Source organism: Rhinichthys klamathensis, unplaced genomic scaffold, assembly GCF_029890125.1.
Source record: "Rhinichthys klamathensis goyatoka isolate OS25496 unplaced genomic scaffold, OSU_Roscu_1.1 h1tg000103l_1, whole genome shotgun sequence".
Lineage (NCBI taxonomy): Eukaryota > Metazoa > Chordata > Actinopteri > Cypriniformes > Leuciscidae > Rhinichthys > Rhinichthys klamathensis.
The window spans coordinates 524,148-549,210 of NW_026606642.1; the positions used below are offsets into that span (position 1 = coordinate 524,148).

The 25,063-nt window shown below is 38.9% G+C and overlaps 1 protein-coding gene across 1 annotated transcript in view; it reads right to left on the reverse strand.

Annotated features, from left to right (window-relative positions):
- Positions 1 to 23,001: 23,001 nt before the first annotated feature.
- LOC130086893 (uncharacterized) overlaps positions 23,002 to 25,063 on the reverse strand; it is an 832,515-nt gene continuing 830,453 nt past the window's right edge. The window contains exons 8-11 of the mRNA XM_056253114.1: positions 23,766 to 24,074; positions 23,516 to 23,560; positions 23,350 to 23,391; positions 23,002 to 23,231 (exon numbers count right to left, since the gene is read on the reverse strand). Coding sequence (XP_056109089.1) covers positions 23,194 to 23,231; positions 23,350 to 23,391; positions 23,516 to 23,560; positions 23,766 to 24,074 — 434 coding nt within the window. The 3' untranslated portion in view covers positions 23,002 to 23,193. The remainder of the gene's footprint in view (positions 23,232 to 23,349; positions 23,392 to 23,515; positions 23,561 to 23,765; positions 24,075 to 25,063) is intronic.

Here is a 25,063-nt window from a genome sequence, read left to right on the forward strand (position 1 = left end):
AAGACATCTCAAACAATGTCATATTTACATTAAAAATGTCATAATTGAGCGAATGACACTTAATGACAGTTGTCATAAAGATGCATAAAACCTCCTTTATGTGTCATGTCATGATTATGAAGGTGGTATGTCAACCCCTTCAAGTAATCTGTTACCCAGACATTTAACAATCTAATGGGTGGAGCTATAATATCCAATCACACCCTGTCCAACCCAACCCACAACTCTATCCCTCATTAGACATCCAGAGAGGAGGAGCTGGACGTCATTTGAATTTTGACTCAGGACCACTTGAAGAAATCCTCCTGTGAGCGGAGAGATTCATGCTCGTGCAATTACATGGATGCGCTCTTACGTTACAAGAATGTTTTTTCGACATTTGTTATTAAAATAACGCCATAGAGAAACTGCCTCAAATGAACTATAAAATCAAGAACAATGTCTGAAATCTACAATACAATTCTATTGCTCAAAATGAATGGAGAGTATCTTGTGTTTTTCCGTGGGTGCGCGAGTGATTGGCGCCCATTCACTCCCGATCAACTGCACACATTTTATATAATATGAATGTATTGCGTGCCTTGTGTAGCTACTGTACATCCCAAACAACAAATTGAGAACATATTCTTGAACTAAGGCCCGTTCACACCAAGAATTTACTATAAGGAGGAGGAGCGTGATGACTGACGTAGTGTGTGTGTGTGTGTGTGTGCGCGTTGGGTGCGAAATTCAACATGGCAGCGCGCCGCTGCTAGATAAGACAAACAAACTTTGTATTTTTTTTTTTTCTCTTTCTTCTCTTTCTTTTCCGCTACAACATCACCCGCTTTAACCCTAACTTAAAACCTGGATTTCAACTCGGAACTGGACCAACTGGAGGATTACATTGACCATCACTTCAACAGACTCTGTAACGTTGCAATGGGCCGATCAAGTAAAGCCAAAAAACCACGCACCTCGGATTCACCCTTATCAACCGATTCACCGCCGTCACCAACATCACCAGCTTCCACGCCGATCAAAACAAACTGCTGTTCCGACGTACTCTTATCAATCAACGAGCGCTTAGCTAACCTGGAGTCTAGACTCTCACTAATCGAAGTACTGCACAAAGAATTTCAAAACCTCCGCCACAGCCTGGAATACAGTCAACAACAAGTCGATTCGCTCACTGAAGAAAACAAATCACTGAAAAGCTCCGTGGACACACTCACTACAAAACTCTCAACAGTAAACAGTCAACTTACCTCCGTCACCGCTGAGAACAAAGCCATGCAAGAAACCATCCTGGATATACAGTCACGCAGTATGAGAGACAATCTAATCTTCTCCGGCATTCCTGAATCATCCACCGAGGACCCCGAAAAATCTGTTAAGGACTTCCTGATCAACCAGCTCAAACTTTCACCAGAGACTGTAGAGCACATCACTTTCCATCGCGTTCACCGTTTAGGACAGAAACACATCAACTCCACCCGTTACCGCCCCATCATCGCCAAATTTGAACACTTCAAACAAAAAGTACTGGTACAGCGACAAGGACGACAGCTCAAAGGGACTCATTACGGACTCAACGATCAATATCCACAAGAAATCATCCGCAGACGTAAGCTACTTTTCCCCATCCGTAGGACAATGATCAATCAAGGTAAAAAAGCAATCATCACAGTGGACAAATTATATATTGATGGACAATTATTTAGAGACAAAGACACTACTCCCTGGCTTTACTAATAATTGAAAATAGCAATGTAACATTTCCTATCCGTTTATGCACAATTTATAGTCAATTCATAATCTTCATATTCTTTCATTAACCCAATTGCACCACACACGCACATTGTATTCTAAATGCACCTAAATAGCCTTGCTCACTGTTTATATGTTCTGTATTTGTTGTTTATAGGTATCCCTGTTTTATTTGTCATTTGTTGTTATAGATTTACACACACGCACACGCACTCAACCACATTCACATCCACACACACAGACTTATATTCACACAAGGTAACTATGAAATATACATTATAGGTTCATGCAATTGAAATTCATAACTTGGAATATTCGTGGTGTTGGTTCACAAACAAAAAAAAATAAAGTTTTAAATTACCTAAAAAATACACAAGCGGATATATGTCTAATACAGGAAACACACCTATCTCAATATACACAGAACAGCTTAAAAACTACACATTTTAACCACTGTTTTTCCTCCCACTATAATTCAAAACAAAGAGGAGTATGCATCTTAATAAACAAAAAAATACAGTTTAACCACCATACAACCATTTCAGATCCTGAAGGCCGTTTTATCATTATTAACATTTCAATCAATAATAATCCAATTACAATTGGCAACATTTATGGACCAAACTCTGATGATTCCTCCTTCTTTGCTAATTTCTTCTCTTCTCTTTCAAACATTTCTAACGGTCCAATATAGGGGGAGACTATAACACTGTAATCAATCCATCACTTGACAGGTCAAAACACACAGGAAAATCTGGGCAATCTTCCAAAACAATAAAACAGTTCATGAGTGATTTTGGTCTTTGCGATGGTTGGAGGCTACAACACCCACTTGCCAGAGAATACACCTTTTATTCTAATGTCCACTAAACCTACTCCCGCATTGATTTCTTTCTAACCAGTAATTCAATCATACCAAATATTTTAGAAACCAAAATACATCCGATCATTATTAGCGACCACTCTGCGGTAACTCTAACATGGAACCTATCTGCAATACAAAAGCACCCCACCAGATGGCGTTTTAATACATCACTCTTGAAAGATCCAGAATTTGACAGCTACTTCAAGAGAGAGTGGACATCCTTCCTTGAAATAAATGACTCTCCAAAGTCATCAGCATCGCTACTCTGGGAAACATGGAAAGTAGTTTTACGGGGGAAAATTATTTCATATTCAGTACATAAAAAAAAAGGACAGAGAAAGAGAAACCCAACTGGAAGAAAGAATAAAAGAATTAGAAATTTTACATGCAAATAATCAATCAGAAAGCATCTATAAAGAAATTAGAGAAAAAAAAATATTGCTCAATGAAATAATAAACAAAAGAAACCAGTTTCTGATTCACAGGCTCCGTCAAGAAACTTTTCACCATAGCAATAAATCCGGAAAATATTTAGCCAGTCAAATTAAAAGAAATAAAGAAAGAACAGCCATAACCTCCATCAGAAACTCGGCAGGGAAGCTAACCAACTCACCAGTTGAAATAAACAAGATATTTCAAGATTACTATACAAAATTATACTCATCTGATCTTGACCCAAACCAAGAAGACATAACCCAATTCCTCGATAACACCATTCTACCAAAACTCAACATGGAACAAATAAACACACTAGAATCACCAATCACTGAAAAAGAACTTCATTCCGCATTGAAAAGCATGCAAAATAATAAAGCACCAGGTCCGGATGGCTTCCCTGCTGAGTTCTATGAACATTTTTGGTCAACTTTATACCCACTATTTAGCAGAACAATAACAGACATAAAACATAACGCAAAATTCCCTTCCCACATGAATACAGCACTTATATCACTCATCCCTAAACCTAACAAAGACCACACCTTCACATCTAACTATCGTCCTATCTCACTTATGAATGTCGACATAAAAATTATTAGCAAAGCACTAGCCCATAGAATTGAACAAATTATACCGTATATAATCCATCCTGATCAGACCGGCTTCATAAAAGGTAGACATGCATCTAATAATACCCGCAGATTATACAACTTAATGCACTACTCATCAGTACAACAGAAAGATACTCTCATTGCCACATTAGACGCCGAAAAAGCTTTCGATAGGGTCAACTGGAAATTTTTATTCACCACGTTACAAAAATTCGGCTTTGGAGAGTCGTTTATTAAAGGGTCACTTCACCCATTTGCATTAAGGTTTGTATTGTTAGAAACCCAGTCATATATTATAATGATGGTGGAATTTAGCTTGTTTTTTTTCTGAGATGGGAGAAAAAGGATTTAAGTGTTTTACTTCCGTCCTATCGTGACGTAAATATCGTCATTTTGCGTCACGATAGGACGGAAGATAAATATCATTGCATATTAAGAAAACTACAGCCTTTAGCTCATTATTATTCAAGGGCGTGGGACCCACTCACCCCACCGGCCTATTACAGATCAGTGGGTGGGACTAAACCTGAAGAAACTAAACTATTCATCCGCCATCTTGCTTGGAAGACACCAAGCTAAGCTAACAAGCGCTCAAGGAGTTAGATTTACCATAATGCCTGAATTTACGACACACGATATGGAAGACGAGGATTTTGAAAATCTTTTGCTCGAAACTGATGTCCGTGGCTATTTATACGAGCCACAATATAGCGAAGAGCAGCTGAGGCTGATGGAGGAACAAGAGGCGGCGGCGTCGGGTTCGTTGTTGTGGGAAGAATGAGACGGGAATCGGCGAACATTTAAACATTTTAATAGTAAAATAAACAAATACAAAACAAAAGTATAAGCCAGCAGCCCCGCACTGCTGGCCACACACAACAGAAACAAAACACACCATAAAATCAGGCCTGTTCCTCTCTCGATCTGCCCTGTCGCTCCTCGTTTTATGCGTCCGCTCCTCGGTGAGAGACGCGAGAGAGACCGGTGCGTCTCACAGGTGTTGTTCATTATCACTCACGCCACCGGCCTCGCGCCGCTCTCACGTCCCTCGTCCTGCTCGCCACAGCCAACTAACTATACATTTTGTGTGAAATGAATTTTTAACTCTGTTGGCAGCTAACGTTAGCCCTGTAGAGTAGACGGAAGAGTGATTTCTCTGATGTTTGCGACTTTGCGCTGTTCTGGATTAGTGGGAGTGGCTTGCGGAGCTGTGCAACGTGGTGCATTCTGGGAGTTGTGGTCTTACACACAAATGCGCCCTAAAGTTATTTTCTGTCTTTTCTCGGTCAAGAGGGCACCAAATTCAAAATTTCTTTTACATTTCGACTACATATATGACCCACTTTCAATAAAGATTAATGTTGAAATGGGTGAAGTGCTCCTTTAACTGGATCAAGATTTTATACACATCACCATCGGCCACAGTAACAACGAACGGACTAACATCACAAAGCTTCACACTGCACAGGGGAACGAGGCAGGGATGTCCACTCTCTCCATCCCTATTCACCATTTTTATTGAACCTTTAGCAGCAGCTATCCGTCAAAACCCAGCAATCAAAGGTATTGAAACACCACAACAAACACATAAAATCTCACTTTATGCAGATGATATCCTACTATATATACAAGAACCCCTAGCATCTACTCAAGAAATAATTAAAACAATCCAGTCCTTCTCAAAAATATCCGATTATGCAATAAACTGGAATAAATCTTCCACCCTCCCTTTACATAAAACCAAATGGGATGTGGCACCCCATCAATCACCCAATACCTATTTGTCAGGATCACATCACTTACTTAGGCATTAAGATTTCCTCCAGACTGTCAGAGTTGGTAACACTCAACTTCACACCATTGCTAAAAAAAATAGAAGACGACTTGCTCAGATGGCTCAATCTCCCAATCTCCATAATCGGCAGGATAGCAGCAATAAAAATGACGATTTTACCGAAAATTAATTACCTATTCTCAATGATTCCAACCCACCCCACACTCACCTGGTTTAAATCACTAGACTCCATTATAACTCGCTTCTACTGGAAAAATAAAACGCCAAGGATAAAACTCACTACACTTCAAAAAAGTAAGGTTCAAGGAGGACTAGAAGCACCAAATTTCCAATATTACTCAATGGCTAACCAACTGCAATACATATACAAATGGATTCGCCCCACCCAATCTGATATTGTATGGCTAGATATAGAACAATCATTATGCAAAGAATTAAATATAGCTGACATACCATTCCTCACCAAATCAATTAAACAACACACATGTTTTAAGGCAGTAACTATAGCCACCACTCTGACAGCCTGGTGGAAATTTCACCAAATCACTAATTCTACATTAGCTCCATCTAACCTCACCCCACTGTGGAACAACCGTGACTTTATAAGCAATAAAAAAACATTGAATTTTCACACATGGGCGGAAAAGGGTATCACCCACATTAAGCATATTTTCAAATCTAACACATTTAGACCATTTCCGGAACTGGCCCAGGAGTATGGCATCGGGAACAACGAATTTTTAAAATACCTACAACTCAAATCTTCTGTTCTGACAAAAATAAACATCAGAGACACAAATTTAGAATCTCCACCGGCAATATCAGTCTTGGTCAACATTTCCTCTCCAAAGAAACTTCTCTCTAAAATATACAAAATGATCTCAAATCAACTTCAGACCATATACTTACCAACAATAAAATGGGAAAACGATCTATCAATAGCCCCTGATGCCAACTTCTGGACCCAAATCTGTAAAAACATCTATCACATGTCCAAAAATTCGAATCTTCAGTTAATACAATACAAAATACTTCACAGAACGCATTACACGGGCAATAGATTAGCTAAAATGGGATTCACATCAGAAGTTTGCACACATTGCAATCAAAATTCTACAGATACATACATTCATGCAACCTGGCACTGCACTCCAATCAAACACTTTTGGGAAGAGGTCACACAGGCACTATCAACTATAGTTGGCTGCCACATCCCACTGTCGCCTTCCCTTTGCTTGCTGGGGGACCTCACAATAATAACTGATAAAACCATAAACTCTAAAACACTCCTCACAGCTCTAGCCATCGCCAAGAAAACTATCCTCATGAACTGGAAAACCAGAAATAAATTACACATTAACATCTGGAAAAATCTTATAACAGACTTCATGGCAATGGAACTCGCATCTCCCCTTCATAATAACACATCTGAAACTGATCCCTGCCGTCCAACACTTTCTGACCTCTTACAGCTATGAATCCTTTCTCTGTTTTCAACTCTGACTTCTCTCACCTTCTTACTCAACCCACGAATATTCATATTAGTTGTTTAAACTTGTTTCTGTCATCATTGTTATTGCTATCTTTACTGTTACTGTTATGATTACTATTTTCACTTTTTTTTTTTTTTTTTTTTTTTTTTTTTTTGTAATTACTGTTGTTGCTGTCTTTTGCTCTCACCGTTGTGATCACCACTGCCATCATCATTGTCATTTATTATTATTATTAATATTATTATTATTATTATCATCATCAATATTGCCATTGTCAATGCTGTTTTAGAATTAGATATCATTGTCATCATCTCTGTCCCAATTTGAGACACTCTCGCACTGTACTCCCTATTTTAATGCACCTTAGACATTGCACACAACACACAAAAAAAATAAAATAAATAAATAAATAAATAAATAAAAAATAGGAAAAGATATGGACTGATGAGATGAGGGGGAAGGTTATCTTATATTATCTTATATTATATTATCTTATTATATCGTATTTTATGCAGGATTGACAATGGCAATTATTACATAGGAGGAAGGATGGAAGTAAAAAATCTACCAACACAATATTGGCAATATGGTGGTAGTGGGAAGTGGGATGGTGATGGTAATGACAATGGTAATACATAATAAACGGTTACTTTGTTTACGCATACACACACATACACATAACCACACTCACACCCGCACACATACACACTTAAACACTTAAATCACTCTTGTCACTGCTGGAAGTATGGATTTACAAGATTGCTCACTACTGCACTATGTTGGTTTGTTTGTATGTATGTCTGATTGTAAAAAAAAAAAAAAAAAAAAAAAAAAATTTACTATAAATATAACTACATTAGAGTCCACGCCAACGTACGATAACGCTCTAGTTTTGTTGCACTCTGTAAAGCAGATGCATTCTGATTGGCTGTTCTATCCGTTAGTAAATTAAGAAAAAGACACTCAAACTTTTTTTTTTTTTTTTTTTGTTAATTAATATTTAGGCTACCTGGTTTTTGGACTGACAGGTCTTTGTCAGGATCTGGGTCTTGAATAAATCTCTGGTTTGAGCAGGGAACTCTATAAACTCATTATTTTCTATCGTTGACCTAAAGAGAAATAAATAAATGTCTTACCATGCATGAAGAATGCAGAAACTGTGAACAAATAAACAAACTTTTTTGTCTCCATGTTTCCTCTCAATCGTGCTTTGATATTTTAAATGAATAGATCAGCATTGCTTGAATACTGCGATATTTATGTCTCTGGTGTCTCTTCTTGTAAAAGAGACAATGTGATCATTTGAGATGCCAAATACCTCCTACTAATGTGAGAAAGAGGTTGCAGTGAGGAGAGAGAAAAAGGTGCAGTAAAGACTCTCTACAGGATGAGTTTAACTCCAAACTGATTGGTCAGATGTAGGTCATGTGGGCGTGGTCACCACTCAGGAGCTGGGATGTCTGAGAAAATGTTCTGTGGCTTTAAGTCTAATCAAATGTTAAAGTTTAAATTATAATACAAACTATATCAATCCACAATATAAATTTGTATTACATCTGTTCATGTGATAATTCAGTTGTATGCAATGATGTACAAGTTTATTCGTTCGATTAAAAAAAAAAGTATAACATTTTATTACAGTCCTAATTTACTTTAACATGCTAGATAAAACAGGACAGTAGCATTCAGTAAAAGTGGGACATCCTATTAAATAAATGATAATACATTATATACATTTAAAAAGGAACACAGAGCTGAGCATGAAACATATCGTCATTAATCCACAAGTGTGTCTTTTTTTAGTTATTCTCTTACATTTAAAAAATATATATATATATATATTTTTTAAATATCCTGTTGAAAGCAATATTAATATCAAAGCACAAACTAGATGAAAATGTTCCCACTTTACCAATTGCACTGTCCCAAATTTCCTGAAAATGGCTGTAGAATAAAAATGAGTTCTTATCATCTTATCACACGCACACACACATTCCTTCAAAGACTGTAGTTGGAGATACAAGTTAACTTAATCATTTGTTTAAAACATGTATAGGTAGAATAGATTTATTTGCATTTCAGTTAACCAAAAATGACAATTTGCTGACAATTTGATGAGAGGTCTTAAGGTCAAAGTTGTTAAGAGTACGGACGAGGACTTTTAAGAGGCTTAAGAGTTTCTTTAGCAGAGGAGAAAATGGCAGAAAGATGAAGAGGGAGAAGAAATGTGTTGCAGACAATGGACGACAGTGAGTTAATAAGATGCTATAGATTAGATCGTGCAGGGATCATGTTTGTGACTGATCTTATTAGAGACGCGCTAACAAAAACCGTATAGGAAATTAACAGCATGGTAAATAAAAAAAAAGGATTTATATAGGCTAAACATATATAATGTGTGTGTGTGAGAGAGAACTGTCATACAGGAAAAATTATGCATGTAATTTCAAAGTGAAATAGAAAGCTTAGAATAGACCCTATACTTAAAATCACTCTTTTTTTTCTTCTTGGACAACCAACAAATCACAGTCTTCAAAAGATTGTGTCATACATAGCAACGGGGTCAGCCCCGCCTTCTCACTAACATAGCAACGGGGTCAACCCCGCCTCCTCACTAACATAGCAACGGGGTCAACCCCGCCTCCTCACTAACATATAGCAACGGGGTCAGCCCCGCCTCCTCACTAACATAACAACGGGGTCAGCCCCGCCTCCTCACTAACATAACAACGGAGTCAGCCCCGCCTCCTCACTAACATATAGCAACGGGGTCAGCCCCGCCTCCTCACTAACATATAGCAACGGAGTCAGCCCCGCCTCCTCACTAACATATAGCAACGGGGTCAGCCCCGCCTCCTCACTAACATATAGCAACGGAGTCAGCCCCGCCTCCTCACTAACATATAGCAACGGTGTCAACCCCGCCTCCTCACTAACATATAGCAACGGGGTCAGCCCCGCCTCCTCACTGGAGTCAGAATTAAAATAAGAAATCAGCTGTTTAATAAATTAAAGCGATTTTTCCAGAAACGCCCGAAAAGACATACACGCTGAAAATCCTTCGACCAGACCATTGGATTCCGTTTTTTGGGCCAGTGGGTGGACTTTACAAAGTAAAACGGTAAGCAAGTTAGATGTTTTTGCATAGAAATGTAATATAGAATATAGCAATATAGAACTGACTAAATGAGTTAATGTTGCGTCATAAGCTCAAGTTCATTCTATGTTTGTTTTGTTTATTCTCTAACTCAAAAGCAAAGTATATTTCATAAATATATACTTACATGTCCTGGGACGGATCTATTCCGTCAAGAAAGTCGGCTTCGTCCCCACTTGAAACGGAATCTGGAGCCGATGAGCAGACAGAGAGTTCATCGCCATCGGACGCAAGTAGTATTTCCAAAACCTCCGCGTCCGTGTAGCCTACTTTCCTTTAGAGACATAATGTTGCGTGCGCGTGTGAATGTGCATATAGCAAATGGGAGTCAAACGGGAGTCAAACGCATGGTCTAATGACGCAGCTTGTGACGTCACAACATGCGACACACCCTGGGGTCATAGTGCACAGAACGTGATACGTCAATGAGCCATCGGAAGACGTAACTATCAATCGCAGATCTACAAAACGTGTGCAAAGACGTGCAATGCATTTTTTTTTTTTTTTTGTAAACGCATATTACGCAATTTGTACAGACTCATTAGAGGGTGAAAACAACGCAACATGAGCATGTTGGAGGCTTGATCTGAACATGTTACATCTCTGGTTTTGTATGCAAAAAGAATGATTGAGCTAGCCATTTGGTTTCAGTTTCTATAGGCTCTTAAACAGACACACGCTGGTCTTAGAGGGTTAAGAATTTGTTTAATGCTGTATATATGTGTGTTTGGGCTGTTTTAAATTAAAAAATATATATAAATAACATATCATAGAGTTGTTTGGGGTGGTGGTGGTGATAAGATCTGCAGTGACGTCACAATCGTTTTGCATTGTGGTATATGGAACTGCCTGAAGTGTACATATGAAGTAGACTGTCCAGATAAACTTCCACTTCACGAAGTGGAACGCACTTCAAAATGGCGGCGGGGATTCCCCCGAGGGTAAGTGCTTAGAGAAGTTCGCAAGTGTGTGTCTAAAAGTGGACTGGAAGGGGTGGTAGGGGAAGACTCCTTAATATCCATTGGGGAACTCATCCCTGGTTGGCTCGCCAATGAGATGTGATAGAGAAAACAGACATCGTCTCCTTCGTGACAACAGACACTTTCACGAAGGTAAGGCATACCTGTCAACCTTTGGTTATCCAAATCCGGGAGATTAGTGCGGAGACCGCTCACGAACTTCGCGAACTTCTGTATCTTTGCGGGGACACCGTCTTGACCTGCCATGTCAATCTGAGTGACGTGTGACAGTGAACCAATTGCGAATGAGTTCCCCAATGAATATTAATGAGTCTTGCCCTACCACCCTGCAAAAAAGAAAATTCGCGGACTGGAACACAGGCTCAGGGTGCTTCTCAATTATTATTTGTGCATCCTTGTTCCCTTTCAGTCGCTCACGTTTGACGTTGGGATAACTTCAGGGAGCCCTATCAACTTCGAGTGTCTACAGAACGAGCCAATTAACGTTGGCGTGCGTGAAAAACGTCACGCGCCCCACAACGCGGGTATATACAGGAAGCGGGCGCACACACACATTGACTTTTGCTTCAGAGCCAAGCTTTCGTTTTTCGACTCTGAGTTTCTGCAGACTGCTGCAGCCCCTCCTTGGGGAAGGGGATGAGGAGGGATATTTAGAAACACCCACTGGCAGCGCGGTTTCTCCAGAGCGACTCCCGAGGTCTGATGGTGACACAACTGTTCCACGATTGGCAGGATCCACCATTTGCCAACGATCATGTGTGCTTTGTGTTTATTCTCACACCTTAAGTTTCACTAATCCTCACAAATCTGTTTTAATAACAGTAAAATCTCTTTTCATGTAGTCATGATGTTATATTGATTCATGTTTATCAAAATAAAACTGATAATAAAACGTAGACCCTACTACATTGATATTATAGGCTTATGTTGAACTTTATTTCTTGTCAGATGCTGTATTAAGCAGTATAAACTAGTGTTGAATGAAAATGTCTCAGTTCACTGTATCTGGGCAGGCAAGTCTATGCTATGCGATTCTGTGTTACAGCCAGGACTGTTTTGATTACGTTGACTAGGACATGTTCTGCATTTGAGGATGACATCGAAGTATACACAGACACCGTCACTTGTTTCATAACGAAGTGTATAGAAGATGTTGTACTGACCAAAACATTAAAAAAATACCCGATTCAGAAACCTCTTCTTAAACCTCTCCCTCTCCTTGTCTGTTATCCCCAAAAGTTTAAGATCATCTATCATTGTGCCCATACAAAAGACACCCAAAGTTACCTGCTTGAATGACTGGCGCCCTGTTACTCTAACCCCCATCAGTAGGTGCTTTGAGAAGCTCATCAGAGATCACATCTGCTCTGTACTACCAGCATCACTCGACCCACTGCAGTTCGTTTATCGCAGTAAATGCTCCACTGATGATGCAATTCACAACCCACCGTGTTGCCACAGTCCAACATTATTGTTTAAATTTCTTTTAAAAAATGACCAAATTTTAAAGGTGAGACTTTGTTTAATATGTTTAAAATCAAAAGTAACCGAAAAGTAACCTGGTCTGTCAGCCTGTTGTCAGTCTCCTCTCTGCTCCGCGATGTATATTTCACTGCTTGAGAACATGGTGTGTGCGTGAGAGCGGCGTAGCTTGACGGACATAGCGACAGTAACTAAGAGGGGCGGGGCTTAGCCAAAGGTGAATTGCATTGGTGCGTGAACTTTAACAGGCCCATAGCCTGCAATTGTAACATTTACTCCAACATCCCCTAACAACATGATAGCAACATGTTAAATTAGGCTAACAACATAATCATGCTTGCAACATGCTAACAATGTATTAAAACATGTTAGCAATGTGTAAATTAATGTTTGCAACATGTTAAAACATCCTAACAATGTGTTAAATCACTTTAACTGCATGCTAATCATGCTAACAATATGCTAATTATGCTAGCAACATGTTATCAACATGATAGCAACATGGTAATCGTGTTAGCAATATATTTAAACATGCTAGCAATGCGTTAAACAATGTTATTTGTTGTTTTTCGCTGGAGCTTACGTCAACGGCGCCGCCATATTGCAGAGGGAAACTTTCCCATACCTCTCATTACGGGAATTGAGAAAAGTGCCTGCATCATGCGCTGCGTGGGGCTGTACAAATCGCCACACAACTGAAAACAGGTCCCGGGGAATTACCTTTCACAAACAAGACTGAACATTTTTTTCAGGTTATATTTGGTCCTTATATAATTAGTAATAGTAACGTACACCACGTACAAACCACTGAAATCGGTTGATGAATGTAAACGTTATTATTGTTTTTATCCAGGAAAACCGCAGCTCACCCGTTTACTTGCATTTGTTTACAGGACAGTCTTGCCCTCCGCAAAATGGCGGATGCGTTGACGTATCTAAAGTTCTAAAGCGGCCAATAGGGCGTCTATGTATTTATTATGTCTATGGGTTTAGGGATCAGTGTTTGGTGTATAGGCAATCAGTACAGTGATTGACATGACCAATGAAAACTTCAGAATCAGATTCAGGGCGGGATTTCGGCTGAAGTGGTTTGGAGGAAAAAATCATGCGCTGGCTACGCAAGAGATTGGTCAACACTGACAGTAATGCAGTGCAATATGAAAGACTTCGTCTTAGGTTTAAATGGTTTTGTGTAACCAATGGTTCGCTCAACTATTCAGTTATACAGTATTTAGTAGGACACATTTGCATAGACAACAGAGAATGTAATACATTGTGATATACACTCACCGGCCACTTTATTAGGTACACCTGTCCAACTGCTCGTTAACACTTAATTTCTAAGCAGCCAATCACATGGCGGCAACTCAGTGCATTTAGGCATGTAGACATGGTCAAGACAATCTCCTGCAGTTCAAACCGAGCATCAGTATGGGGAAGAAAGGTGATTTGAGTGACTTTGAACGTGGCATGATTGTTGGTGCCAGAAGGGCTGGTCTGAGTATTTCAGAAACTGCTTATCTACTGGGATTTTCACGCACAACCATCTCTAGGGTTTACAGAGAATGGTCCGAAAAAGAAAAAACATCCAGTGAGCGGCAGTTCTGTGGGCGGAAATGCCTTGTTGATGCCAGAGGTCAGAGGAGAATGGGCCGACTGATTCAAGCTGATAGAAGAGCAACTTTGACTGAAATAACCACTCGTTACAACCGAGGTATGCAGCAAAGCATTTGTGAAGCCACAACACACACAACCTTGAGGCGGATGGGCTACAACAGCAGAAGACCCCACCGGGTACCACTCATCTCCACTACAAATAGGAAAAAGAGGCTACAATTTGCAAGAGCTCACCAAAATTGGACAGTTGAAGACTGGAACAATGTTGCCTGGTCTGATGAGTCTCGATTTCTGTTGAGACATTCAGATGGTAGAGTCAGAATTTAGCATAAACAGAATGAGAACATGAATCCATCATGCCTTGTTACCACTGTGCAGGCTGGTGGTGGTGGTGTAATGGTGTGGGGGATGTTTTCTTGGCACACTTTAGGTCCCTTAGTGCCAATTGGGCATCGTTTAAATGCCACGGCCTACCTGAGCATTGTTTCTGACCATGTCCATCCCTTTATGGCCACCATGTACCCAACTTCGGATGGCTACTTTCAGCAGGATAATGCGCCATGTCATAAAGCTGGAATCATCTCAGACTGGTTTCTTGAACATGACAATGAGTTCGCTGTACTCAAATGGCCTCCACAGTCACCAGATCTCAATCCAATAGAGCATCTTTGGGATGTGGTGGAACGGGAGATTCGCATCATGGATGTGCAGCCGACAAATCTGCGGCAACTGTGTGATGCCATCATGTCAATATGGACCAAACTCCCTGAGGAATGCTTCCAGCACCTTGTTGAATCTATGCCACGAAGAATTGAGGCAGTTCTGAAGGCAAAAGGGGGTCCAACCCGTTACTAGCATGGGGTACCTAATAAAGTGGCCGGTGAGTGTATATAGCACTTTCAACACCACAAGTGGAACCAAAGTGCTGTACAGAAGGTATAAAAAAATTAAATAAAAGCAAGAACATAAAAACAATGCAGCATGACATACACAACTTACAAAGCATTATCAAATGCTAAAGAGAACAGATAAGTTTTAAGCGCACTATGAAAAACACCCAATGAAGGACAAGTTTTTACAGACAGAGGAAGCTTGTTCCAGAGCCTAGGAGCTGCAACAGAGAAAGCCCGATCACCTTTACATTTTAAACGGGATCGCGGAACCATGAGAAGCAATTGATCATTTGAGCGCAGAGATCTACTGGATTGACAGCGGCTGATTAAATCAGTAACATACTCAGGTGCTAGGCCATGCAGAGACTTAAAAACATACAACAACGCTTTGTATTGAACTCTGTATCGTATGGGTAACCAATGTAGTTTAATTAACACCGGAGTAATGTGCTCTCTCTTCTTAGTACCCGTTAAAAGCCTGGCAGCTGAGTTTTGAACGAGCTGCAAACGGGAGAGAGAGGCCTGACTCACACCCAGATACAACACATTACAATAATCCAAACGAGACGACACAAAGGCATGAACAACCTTCTCCATATCGTTAAAATAAAGGATAGATTTCAATTTAGATATTGATCTAAGATGGAAAAAACTATTCTTACCGACAGCATTGATTTGACGATCGAATTTGAGCTCAGAGTCAAAAATGACACCAAGGTTCCTCACGCTAGACAGTTTTTTCCCGGGAAACAACCCCAGGCAGTCATCATCCACACACCCCTTATTTCCAAATAAAATCATCTCTGTCTTATCCTCGTTTAATTGGAGAAAGTTATTCGCAAGCCAACACTTAACTTCAGCCAAACATGCATGAAGAGACTGAATGGCACAATTATGCCCATATTTCAGTGGTAGATAAATTTGAGAATCATCTGCATACAGATGATACTGAATCCCAAATTTCTCAAAAATCGAACCTAGAGGGAGCATATAAAGGGAAAATAAAATTGGCCCCAGTATAGAGCCCTGTGGAACCCCACACACAAGAGGGGCAACGGAAGAAAAATAATTCCCTAAACTGACTGAAAAAGTCCTATCCTTCAAATAGGAAGAGAACCATTTCAGGGCTAAGCCCTGAATACCAACCTGATCCCTAAGACGATCAATGAGAATGTTATGATCAACTGTATCAAATGCCGCTGTAAGATCTAACAAAAGCAAAACAACACGATTTCCAGAATCAACACCTCGTAGGATATCATTAGAGACCCTCAGAAGAGCAGATTCTGTACTATGACCAGCTCTAAAACCTGACTGGAATCTATCGAAAATGTTATTTCTCATTAAAAAGTCATTAAGTTTTGCATTCACAATTTTTTCCAGTATCTTAGAAATAAAAGGCAATTTTGAAATCGGGCGAAAGCTACTCATGTCAAAGGGGTCTAAGCCGTTTTTTTTTTAGAAGGGGCTCAATAACCGCATGCTTAAAACTAACCGGAACAACACCAGTTGACAAACTAGTATTCATAATAGACAGAATACTTGGGCCAATTGAATCGAGTACCTTCTTAAACAGAGAAGAAGGGAGCACATCACCAGGAAACCTGGTGGGCTTCATATGAGCAGTTATTTCATTAAGCTGCTGCAAAGAAACAGGTATAAAACTGTTTAATTGGTTTGTAGGGTCAACCGAAGCAATAAAATTGTTGCCAACAGATGAAATCTGAGATCTAATTCCATCAACCTTACCAATAAAAAAGTTTAAGAGAACAGTGAGAACAGCAAAACAGGAAGTCTGGTAAAGTCTGTAGCAGATCCTTGGCAGCGCAGGGTGACTGCAGTGGGCGAAGCACAGTCCTGGAGAACCAGAGAACTCTCCGAAAGCGGAGCCCAACAAGACTGGCACAGAGATGCAGGATGATCCGTGAGAAACAGGAGAGATGACGGTAACTGCAGACAAACACGAGACCAGAACATGACCAGAGAAACAATGATATGACACTGAACATGACAAACACATATAGGACTCTAAACAAGGTAGTGATGGGCAGATCGAGGCTTCGTGAAGCAATGAAACAGTTGAACCAAATGGGCCATATTGTTTCGAGGCTTCGAATCAATCCGACACCCGTCTCCACTGTGACACCTAGTGGTCACTTGCAGGTGTTGATCTGAAACAACCTCGACGAGCCATTAAAAAATGTGTTGTTTTTTTATTATTGTATTTTTCTAATATGTGAAGCTTGTAACCTATAGGCTCCTCACTGTGCATAATGTTATTTTGGTCCTGCAAAATGAATATTAATAAAATAAATCAAGCCACTATGTCTCACTTTTTTAGAGATTTTTATTAAAAAATATGAATTTCTCTGCTGTGGAAAGACTTAGCCTACTTCTTTTTTTACAGATAATTTCTCCAGCCTTTGAAAAAATCCCCTCACAAGGGACATTTGTTGCTGTTGGCATGCAAAGATATTTTTTCGCTAGGACATACAAATGAGGAAAGATTACTGCTCTCTCTTTCCAGTAAGTTGATCATGAGTTCTGGGCAAAACTATCTATCAATCTAGCTGTCTATATATTTATATCTATGCATCTATTAATGTGTCACTATATGTAGTGTCACTGTCTGTCTCTAGCCTATCAGTCAATGTGTTGTGTAAATTTAAATGTAAGCCTAAATAGCCTATAACTAATCAAATCGCACTGTCACTATATCACCAAAATCCGCTATCTCAAAATCAAACTCCTCTCACAAAAACCCACGAGGTCAATATGCGTTGATTTCACTTTTATACAGATGTGCGATTGTGTGGTCTGTTGTTCCCGACCGTGTCAATCAAACGCTGATTCGGCGGATCACACCTGATGAAACACTTGGTGAAACATTCCGAGGCTTCGTTTAGCCGTAGTCACGTGACATGGGTGTTTTGAATCACGCTTCGGATCAGTGTTTCGAAACATCTGCGCTTCGGGATCTCGCAAAGCTTCGGAACGACTGTTTCGTGTCAGCCATCCCTAAAACAAGGTACACCTGCGACTGATCTGGGCAATCAGATCAGGACAGTAACACACAGAGGGTGTTTCTCAAAACCAAGAATGCAAAGAACGGACTTGTGTTCTTGGGGAGAAAGCTCTTGCTAGTTGTTCTTGGAAGAATGAACTCACAAGGTGACGAGCACACAGAACGCTGCTGACAGTTTGAGACGATGTGTTCTTGCTGGTATTGCGCAATAATTCCCCCGCACAGACACCGTCTGCAGTACCCTAACATAACGAGAATTATTGACGATAACAGCCAGGCTGCAATGGTTTCTTGACTGTGGGGTAAAACGAGTCTGTGAGCAGACTGGCCGGTTGGTTCGCTAGCTAACTTAACACCCGCAGGCGCTTATGGAGATTCTCACTTCCGAAAACGTTTGAGCACATTTTCGATTCGCCATAAATTTTCGTAAAAATGCCAATATTTGAAATCTACACAGTTGATTTCTCGCATCAAATGTTCTCAGAAGTGAATTTAGTGATGAAATAGCGTACGTAATTGTAGAAAAACGATTTACTGTATTGACCTGCCTCTCCTTCCTCGAATGCCGAATTGAATGCTGGGATATTTCTGCCGTCAAGTTCACACAAGTTACCAACCGATGCATCCTCGGTAAAATGGGCGTGTCAAGAACACATCCGGGATTTTTAACCGTTCTTGCCAAAATGCAAACTTGTGTATTGGGACAGTACTTGGGCCACGAAAGATGACGTTTCACAAGAACACAAGTACAGACAAGAACACAGATTGAGAAAGGCCCAGAATGAACAAGCAAACTCGTGAACCGTGACACTAACACATGTTCTCTCCCTGGATGTATATAGTGACCCCTTTTTTATGTGCTCTTATTTATTTATTTTTTGTTGTAAAAGAGAAAAAAAGTTATACTTTGAAACAATTGAACAAACCTGGAGTACAATTTATATTTAAAACACATTAGGTAATTGTACATACCTGTATTTGTAAAGACACTTTGTGATTGCATTGAGCACTAAATGTAACCTGAAATATACTATATGATTGCACTCCTAAGTTTAATTTATTATTAAAGGGACAATGCATATTAACATGACAAGTCAAAATGTGCCAGAGTTAGCCAAAAGGCTAGTTTTCATCTGCAGTCCTAGGCCAGATGTACAATAGGCAACCTAAAAATACAATGTTAATACAACAATTTAATCAAACCATGACAAAATACAACAAACCCTATAATTTCAAAAACCACAGAAAATCTTAAAAAAGAAATCAATGTTGTACTCAAATGAATGATCAAAATAAACACACAAAAAAAGAAAAACAAAAAAGGATTCAGTTCAGTTCATCTTTATTCATTTCCCGAAGGCAATTTGGTTGAAGCAAAACAGGCATACACATAAAAACACTGTCATACACATTCACAAATAAATACATTTACATAGAGTTTAAAAACTTTACAACTGATGGAATAAATTAATTTTTAAAACGATTTGTTTTACTAAGCGGCATTCTATACCTACTACCAGACGGAAGAAGATTGAACTCATGATACAGGGGGTGAGAAACTTCTGACAGAATGTTCTGTGCTTTACCCAAAGCCGGTCTCTGATATAACTGAGCCATGGTCATCTGCTTCATCCCCATTATTTTATTTCCTTGATTTACTATCCTCTCAATTCGATTTTTATTTTTCACACTCAGAGAATTGAACCAGCACAACAATGAATAGGATACACGACTCAATATAGGATCTATAAAACATACACATCAATGTTTTATCCACATTAAATGACCTTAATTTTCGCAAACAATGCAACCTTTGCTGTCCCTTCTTACACAAGGCATCAGTATTTGCGGAAAAAGTCAGTTTACTATCTAAGTACTTGTACTGTTCAACACTCTGGATACCCTCTCCATTTATACTTATTTGCTTATCATCAATCAGTTTCCCTCTCAATCTAAAATCAATACTCATCTCTTTAGTCTTCGAGACATTGAGTTTTAAAAAAGCATTCTGACACCAAGCAGCAAAGTCATCAACCACAGGACCATGCATAGAATCCTCCTCACTCAATAAGCTAACAATTACAGAGTCATCAGCAAATTTTAAGATGTGCCTATTACTAAAACCACTCTTACAGTCATTAGTGTACAGAATAAATAATAAGGGAGAGAGGACGCATCCTTGAGGTGACCCAGTGGATGACACCAACCATTCAGAATAACAGTCGTTTACTTTGACTCTCTGTCTTCTCTGTACAAGGAAATCTAAAATCCAGCCTACCAAATAATAATCCAACTCAAATTCCTTAATGAGTTTATCAATTAAAATATGTGGCTGAATATTGTTAAAAGCAGATGAAAAATCAATAAAAAGTAATTTAACAAAAGTTTTCGGCTTCTCTAAAAGTTGAAATACTAAATGTAAAAGAGTTGCAACAGCATCTTCTACACCTCGTTTATTTCTGTACGCAAATTGAAGAGGGTCTACACTGTAAAAAATGATCGTGATTTTTAACGGTAAAAATGCTACAGTGAAAAACTGTTACTTGGTTAACAGAAAGTTTCCTTACTATATACGGTAAATAACTGTGATATATATAATGGTACATTTAATGTAATTTTACTGTAAAATACCGTTAAATTTACAGTTTTTGGAAGTGAAAAAGAACAAGTCATTGTATAATTTACAGTGAAAAAATGTAAATTGACATTCCCACAATTCCCTGCGTGACACTTCACATTTGATGTATTTTGTTTTTAAATAACTGTTTCTTCAAAATTTTCTTAGCTTATTGCATTTTTTAAATTTCAACATGTTACCATGATGGTGTTTAATGTTTGTGTGAATGACACTGTGCAGCTTCTATATATATTAGTATTAACTTTCTTGTGGAAGAGCTGCTTATGATGAGCTTTGATTGGCCATTTGACTCTCATCACTGCTGTGATTGTTGGCTGTCAGTGTATTACAATGGAAAAAAAAACAGATATTAATACTTCAAAAGGTCAGTAAATTAACATTATATCAGATAATGAAATACGGTTTATTGCTGTAAAATTATATACGGTTAAAAGTCTGTAAAACCTAAAACGTTGCTACCGTATTTTTAACAGGAAAACTCTGGTAACCACAGCTGCCAGGGTTTTCCTGTAAATTTAACGGGTTTTTCTTTACAGTGTAGAAAACTCTCAGTCTTTTTCATTATTTTTCCCTTAACTCATTTTTCTAGGCATTTCATCACTAAGGATGTAAGCGCCACAGGTCTAAAATCATCTACTAACTGTGCATTCTGCTTTTTTTGCAATGGAATGACAGTAGACTGCTTCCACCGTGCAGGTACTTTTTGTATTTGTAGGGACCAGACAAAAATGTTATAAAATATAGGTCCTAGCTGCTCAGCACATTTCTTAAGTAAACATCCTCCTATATTATCAGACCCCATGGCCTTCCTAATTTTACATTGTTTAAAAACTGTTATCACATCCCCTACGTCAAAATGGACACAACCAAACTCTCTATTTATCCAACACTTATTTTTTAAATCCTCAATTTCTGATTTAAAATCATACGTATCAAATCTTCCTGTGATAAAGCTGCATCTGAACTGAATCCGTTTAAACTAATTGTATTATTTATTTGTGATTTAATGTATCCCCTCCCAGACAGAACCTAAATTCCCCTCTTTCAATTTGAACTCAAGATCTTCCTTATATACTGTTTTAGCCCTCTTTATTTCACACTTAATTTCTCTTTTTAGCATATAATGCACAACGATATTTCCCTCTTTAAAGACCCACTCCGATGAAAATAATGTTTTTCTAGGTGTTAACATGTTCTTGTGGCATTTTTCTTATGTTAGAGGACATATCTTTAGAAAAATAGGCTCAAAGTTGTATTTCTGAGTATTTCTACATTCAAATGGCTGTGAATCAGTAGCAGACGCAAAAATGCCGTTTGAAATAGACTGGAGTTGTGACGTAGTAACTCCACTGGGCGGGGCCACAAGCTCATACTGTGCTCTATAAGTAAACTTAAATTTAAACTTGATTCTGCAGCACTATGATTTATTCTTTGTGTGATAGCTATGAAAACTTCAAAAAGGTTAATCTGACTAAATGTTTGGAGCATGTCCACAAACATATTTATTTACTAACATGTTATTAGGAGTTATTGGCCTGAAATAGTCAATTCAAGAGATTACAAAAACAATAACGTTACCATTCTGATACATCCACTTGTAGACGACTAGATCTATGTACGTCCTCTTGTTCCTCGTCCGAGCTGGCATCTGGCTCAAAACTGTACGGCTGGATAGCTCCAATATTGTTCTCCATTTTTGTTGCACCGGTATTGACAGGTTGGGGATGTAAGCTAGCGGGAGAGTCGAGACAGAGCTCTCAGCAACGGGGAGGGGGAGGGTCGTCCCCGTGCCTCCGTGCCAACGGCTCCGCCCACAACGCAGAGGCGAATTTCTAATGAGCTACTGCCGCTCTGCTGAAGCGAAGTCCCAGAAAACGCACAGGTTTCGTGATTTTGGCTAAAAATGGCATAATCATGATTTAAAGACCACTGGGAATGTTTAAAAATAGCTAAAAAATATGATCGGAGTGGGACTTTAAAAGCCCTATTTCTTTTTGACAGAAGAATCTTAATTGATTTTGTAACCCATGGTTTACTGTTTGGGAATTTCTTAAAATGATTTCACAGGTATTAACATGTCCTCACAAAACGTCACGTAACTACAAATTTCATCTGTTACTTGATCAATGTCCGAGCCAGAGTCCATGATGAAATAAAGATGAGATGATGAATGAAATAAAGATGAGAGTTAGTCTAAAGATCAGTATGAAGAACATAGTAAATTAAATATGTCTGTATGTTATCCTGTTGTTTCTGCACAGCTCAGCATCTCACACACACACACACACACACACACACACACACACACACACACACACACACACACACACACACACACACACACACACACAGCTAGATCTCCTTCATACGGGGTTTAGAGACTTCAGGATAAATCAGATTTATATTGATTTTGAATGTTGATAATGTCACAGTCCGGAGTCAGGGAACGTCTACACACTCCTCAAAGGCACCTCCTCTGGGTTACTTTCTGAAAGAAAACATACGAGACAGATCATATTAAAGGAAAGCTTTGCTTTTATATATAAAGTAAGCAGAGTGGATCTTGATTTATTATTAATGATGATAATGTTACACTGGATACATACTTCTCACACTTTCCTCCTCTGGGTTACTGATTTGACTGGATTCTGGAAGAAAACACACGAGACAGATCATATTAAAGGAAAGCTTTGCTTTTATATATAAAGTAGGCCTAAGGAGAGTTGATTTTGATTTATTATTAATTATGATAATGTTACACTAGATACATACTTCTCACACTTTTCTTCATAGAGTTATTTCTGTTTTCAGTGGGATCTGAAAGAAAACACATGAGATAGATCATATTAAAGGAAAGCTTTGCGCATATATATATATATATATATATATATATATATATATAAGAAAGATAGATAGATAGATAGATAGATAGATAGATAGATAGATAGATAGATAGATAGATAGATAGATAGATAGATAGATAGATAGATAGATTGTTTACTGACATATTTGATTTACTCACCGACTTTGACCCTGAATAATTTAGTTTTGAGATCTTCTTCAATTATGTATAGCATATAAATTCCAGCATCTGTGGGTTTGATCTCCTTGATGGTCAGTGATCCGGTCTTATCATCCATCTCCAGTCTATCTTGGAAAATTACAGCAGTAAATGGTGAGATTTTCTTGGCTCCTCTTCTGATTTCAGCTAACCGAGTGTATAGTCCAAACTTCCACAGAGTCTGTTCAACTTTCTGTACGTCAACATCAGTCTTCAGAGTGACAGATTCTCCCTCCTCCACTGACTTGGTCTCTATTTCATCTGGCTTAACTACACATACAGAGAAACACAGAACAGAAATCAGAAAAAGAAAACCAAGTAGTAAAAGCAACATGAATAAATTCCTCCATATGTACTCATTTTATAAATAAAATTAAGGTAATTTCTCATTATAAATTATGGTTTAAATCTATAAACAAGTCAAATGGCCCCAATTCTCATTTTTGTTGTGATGTGTGTGTTGAACCAATCATATTCTCTGATTCATGTGTGATCATCAGAATCAAGTTTATTGATCAATTTTAGTAGCCTGGTAATACCAAACTCTGCTACTTCGCTTTGCTTCATAGACAGAGTCTGGCATGGCATAATTGCATAGTGTTTTCTTTCTCACGGGCGCTTGTCTGAAGTATAAAATCATTGGTTACCCGTAAGCCAATCACATAGCGTTTGGTTATGACGTGTGTTATTCGCCAGCTCAGCCGCATCGAACTTCCGCTGTTAACACATATGATGCGAAAACGAAACCATCGAGCGAACTACCGGAGTGAACAAGGCTGTGAACAACTTTAGTAGATTATGTGAAGTAAATCTACGCATCCACAGTACAATCAAGGGCCTCTAAACTAATATTTGACTGTAGGAGAAACAAGAAAATATCAAAGTCAAACTGTCAAAGTTAGTTCTGTTAAACCAACGCAGCTTTTTGTTCATCTAGAGTCTGTCGGAAATGCTGCAACTTAATTGCAAGATTACAGCATGACATGGGAATATTTAAGAATTGGAAAAGAAAGGAGACACTGACCTGTCAAAAGGGTGCCAGTTCGAGCTCGACAGATAAAAGAGACCGAGATGAAAAAAAAAAAAATACCTGTCGGGAGTAGGGCAACAACATCACCTCCATTCAAAATGTTTCACACACACTCTTCTTGTTCGGGCTTCAGTTTGCAAATGCCAGGAATATTCCCCACAACAGAGCGAATTGCATCCCGTATCTCCATGGGGTCTCCTCGCTCCTCCGTCCTCCATCCTATGACCCG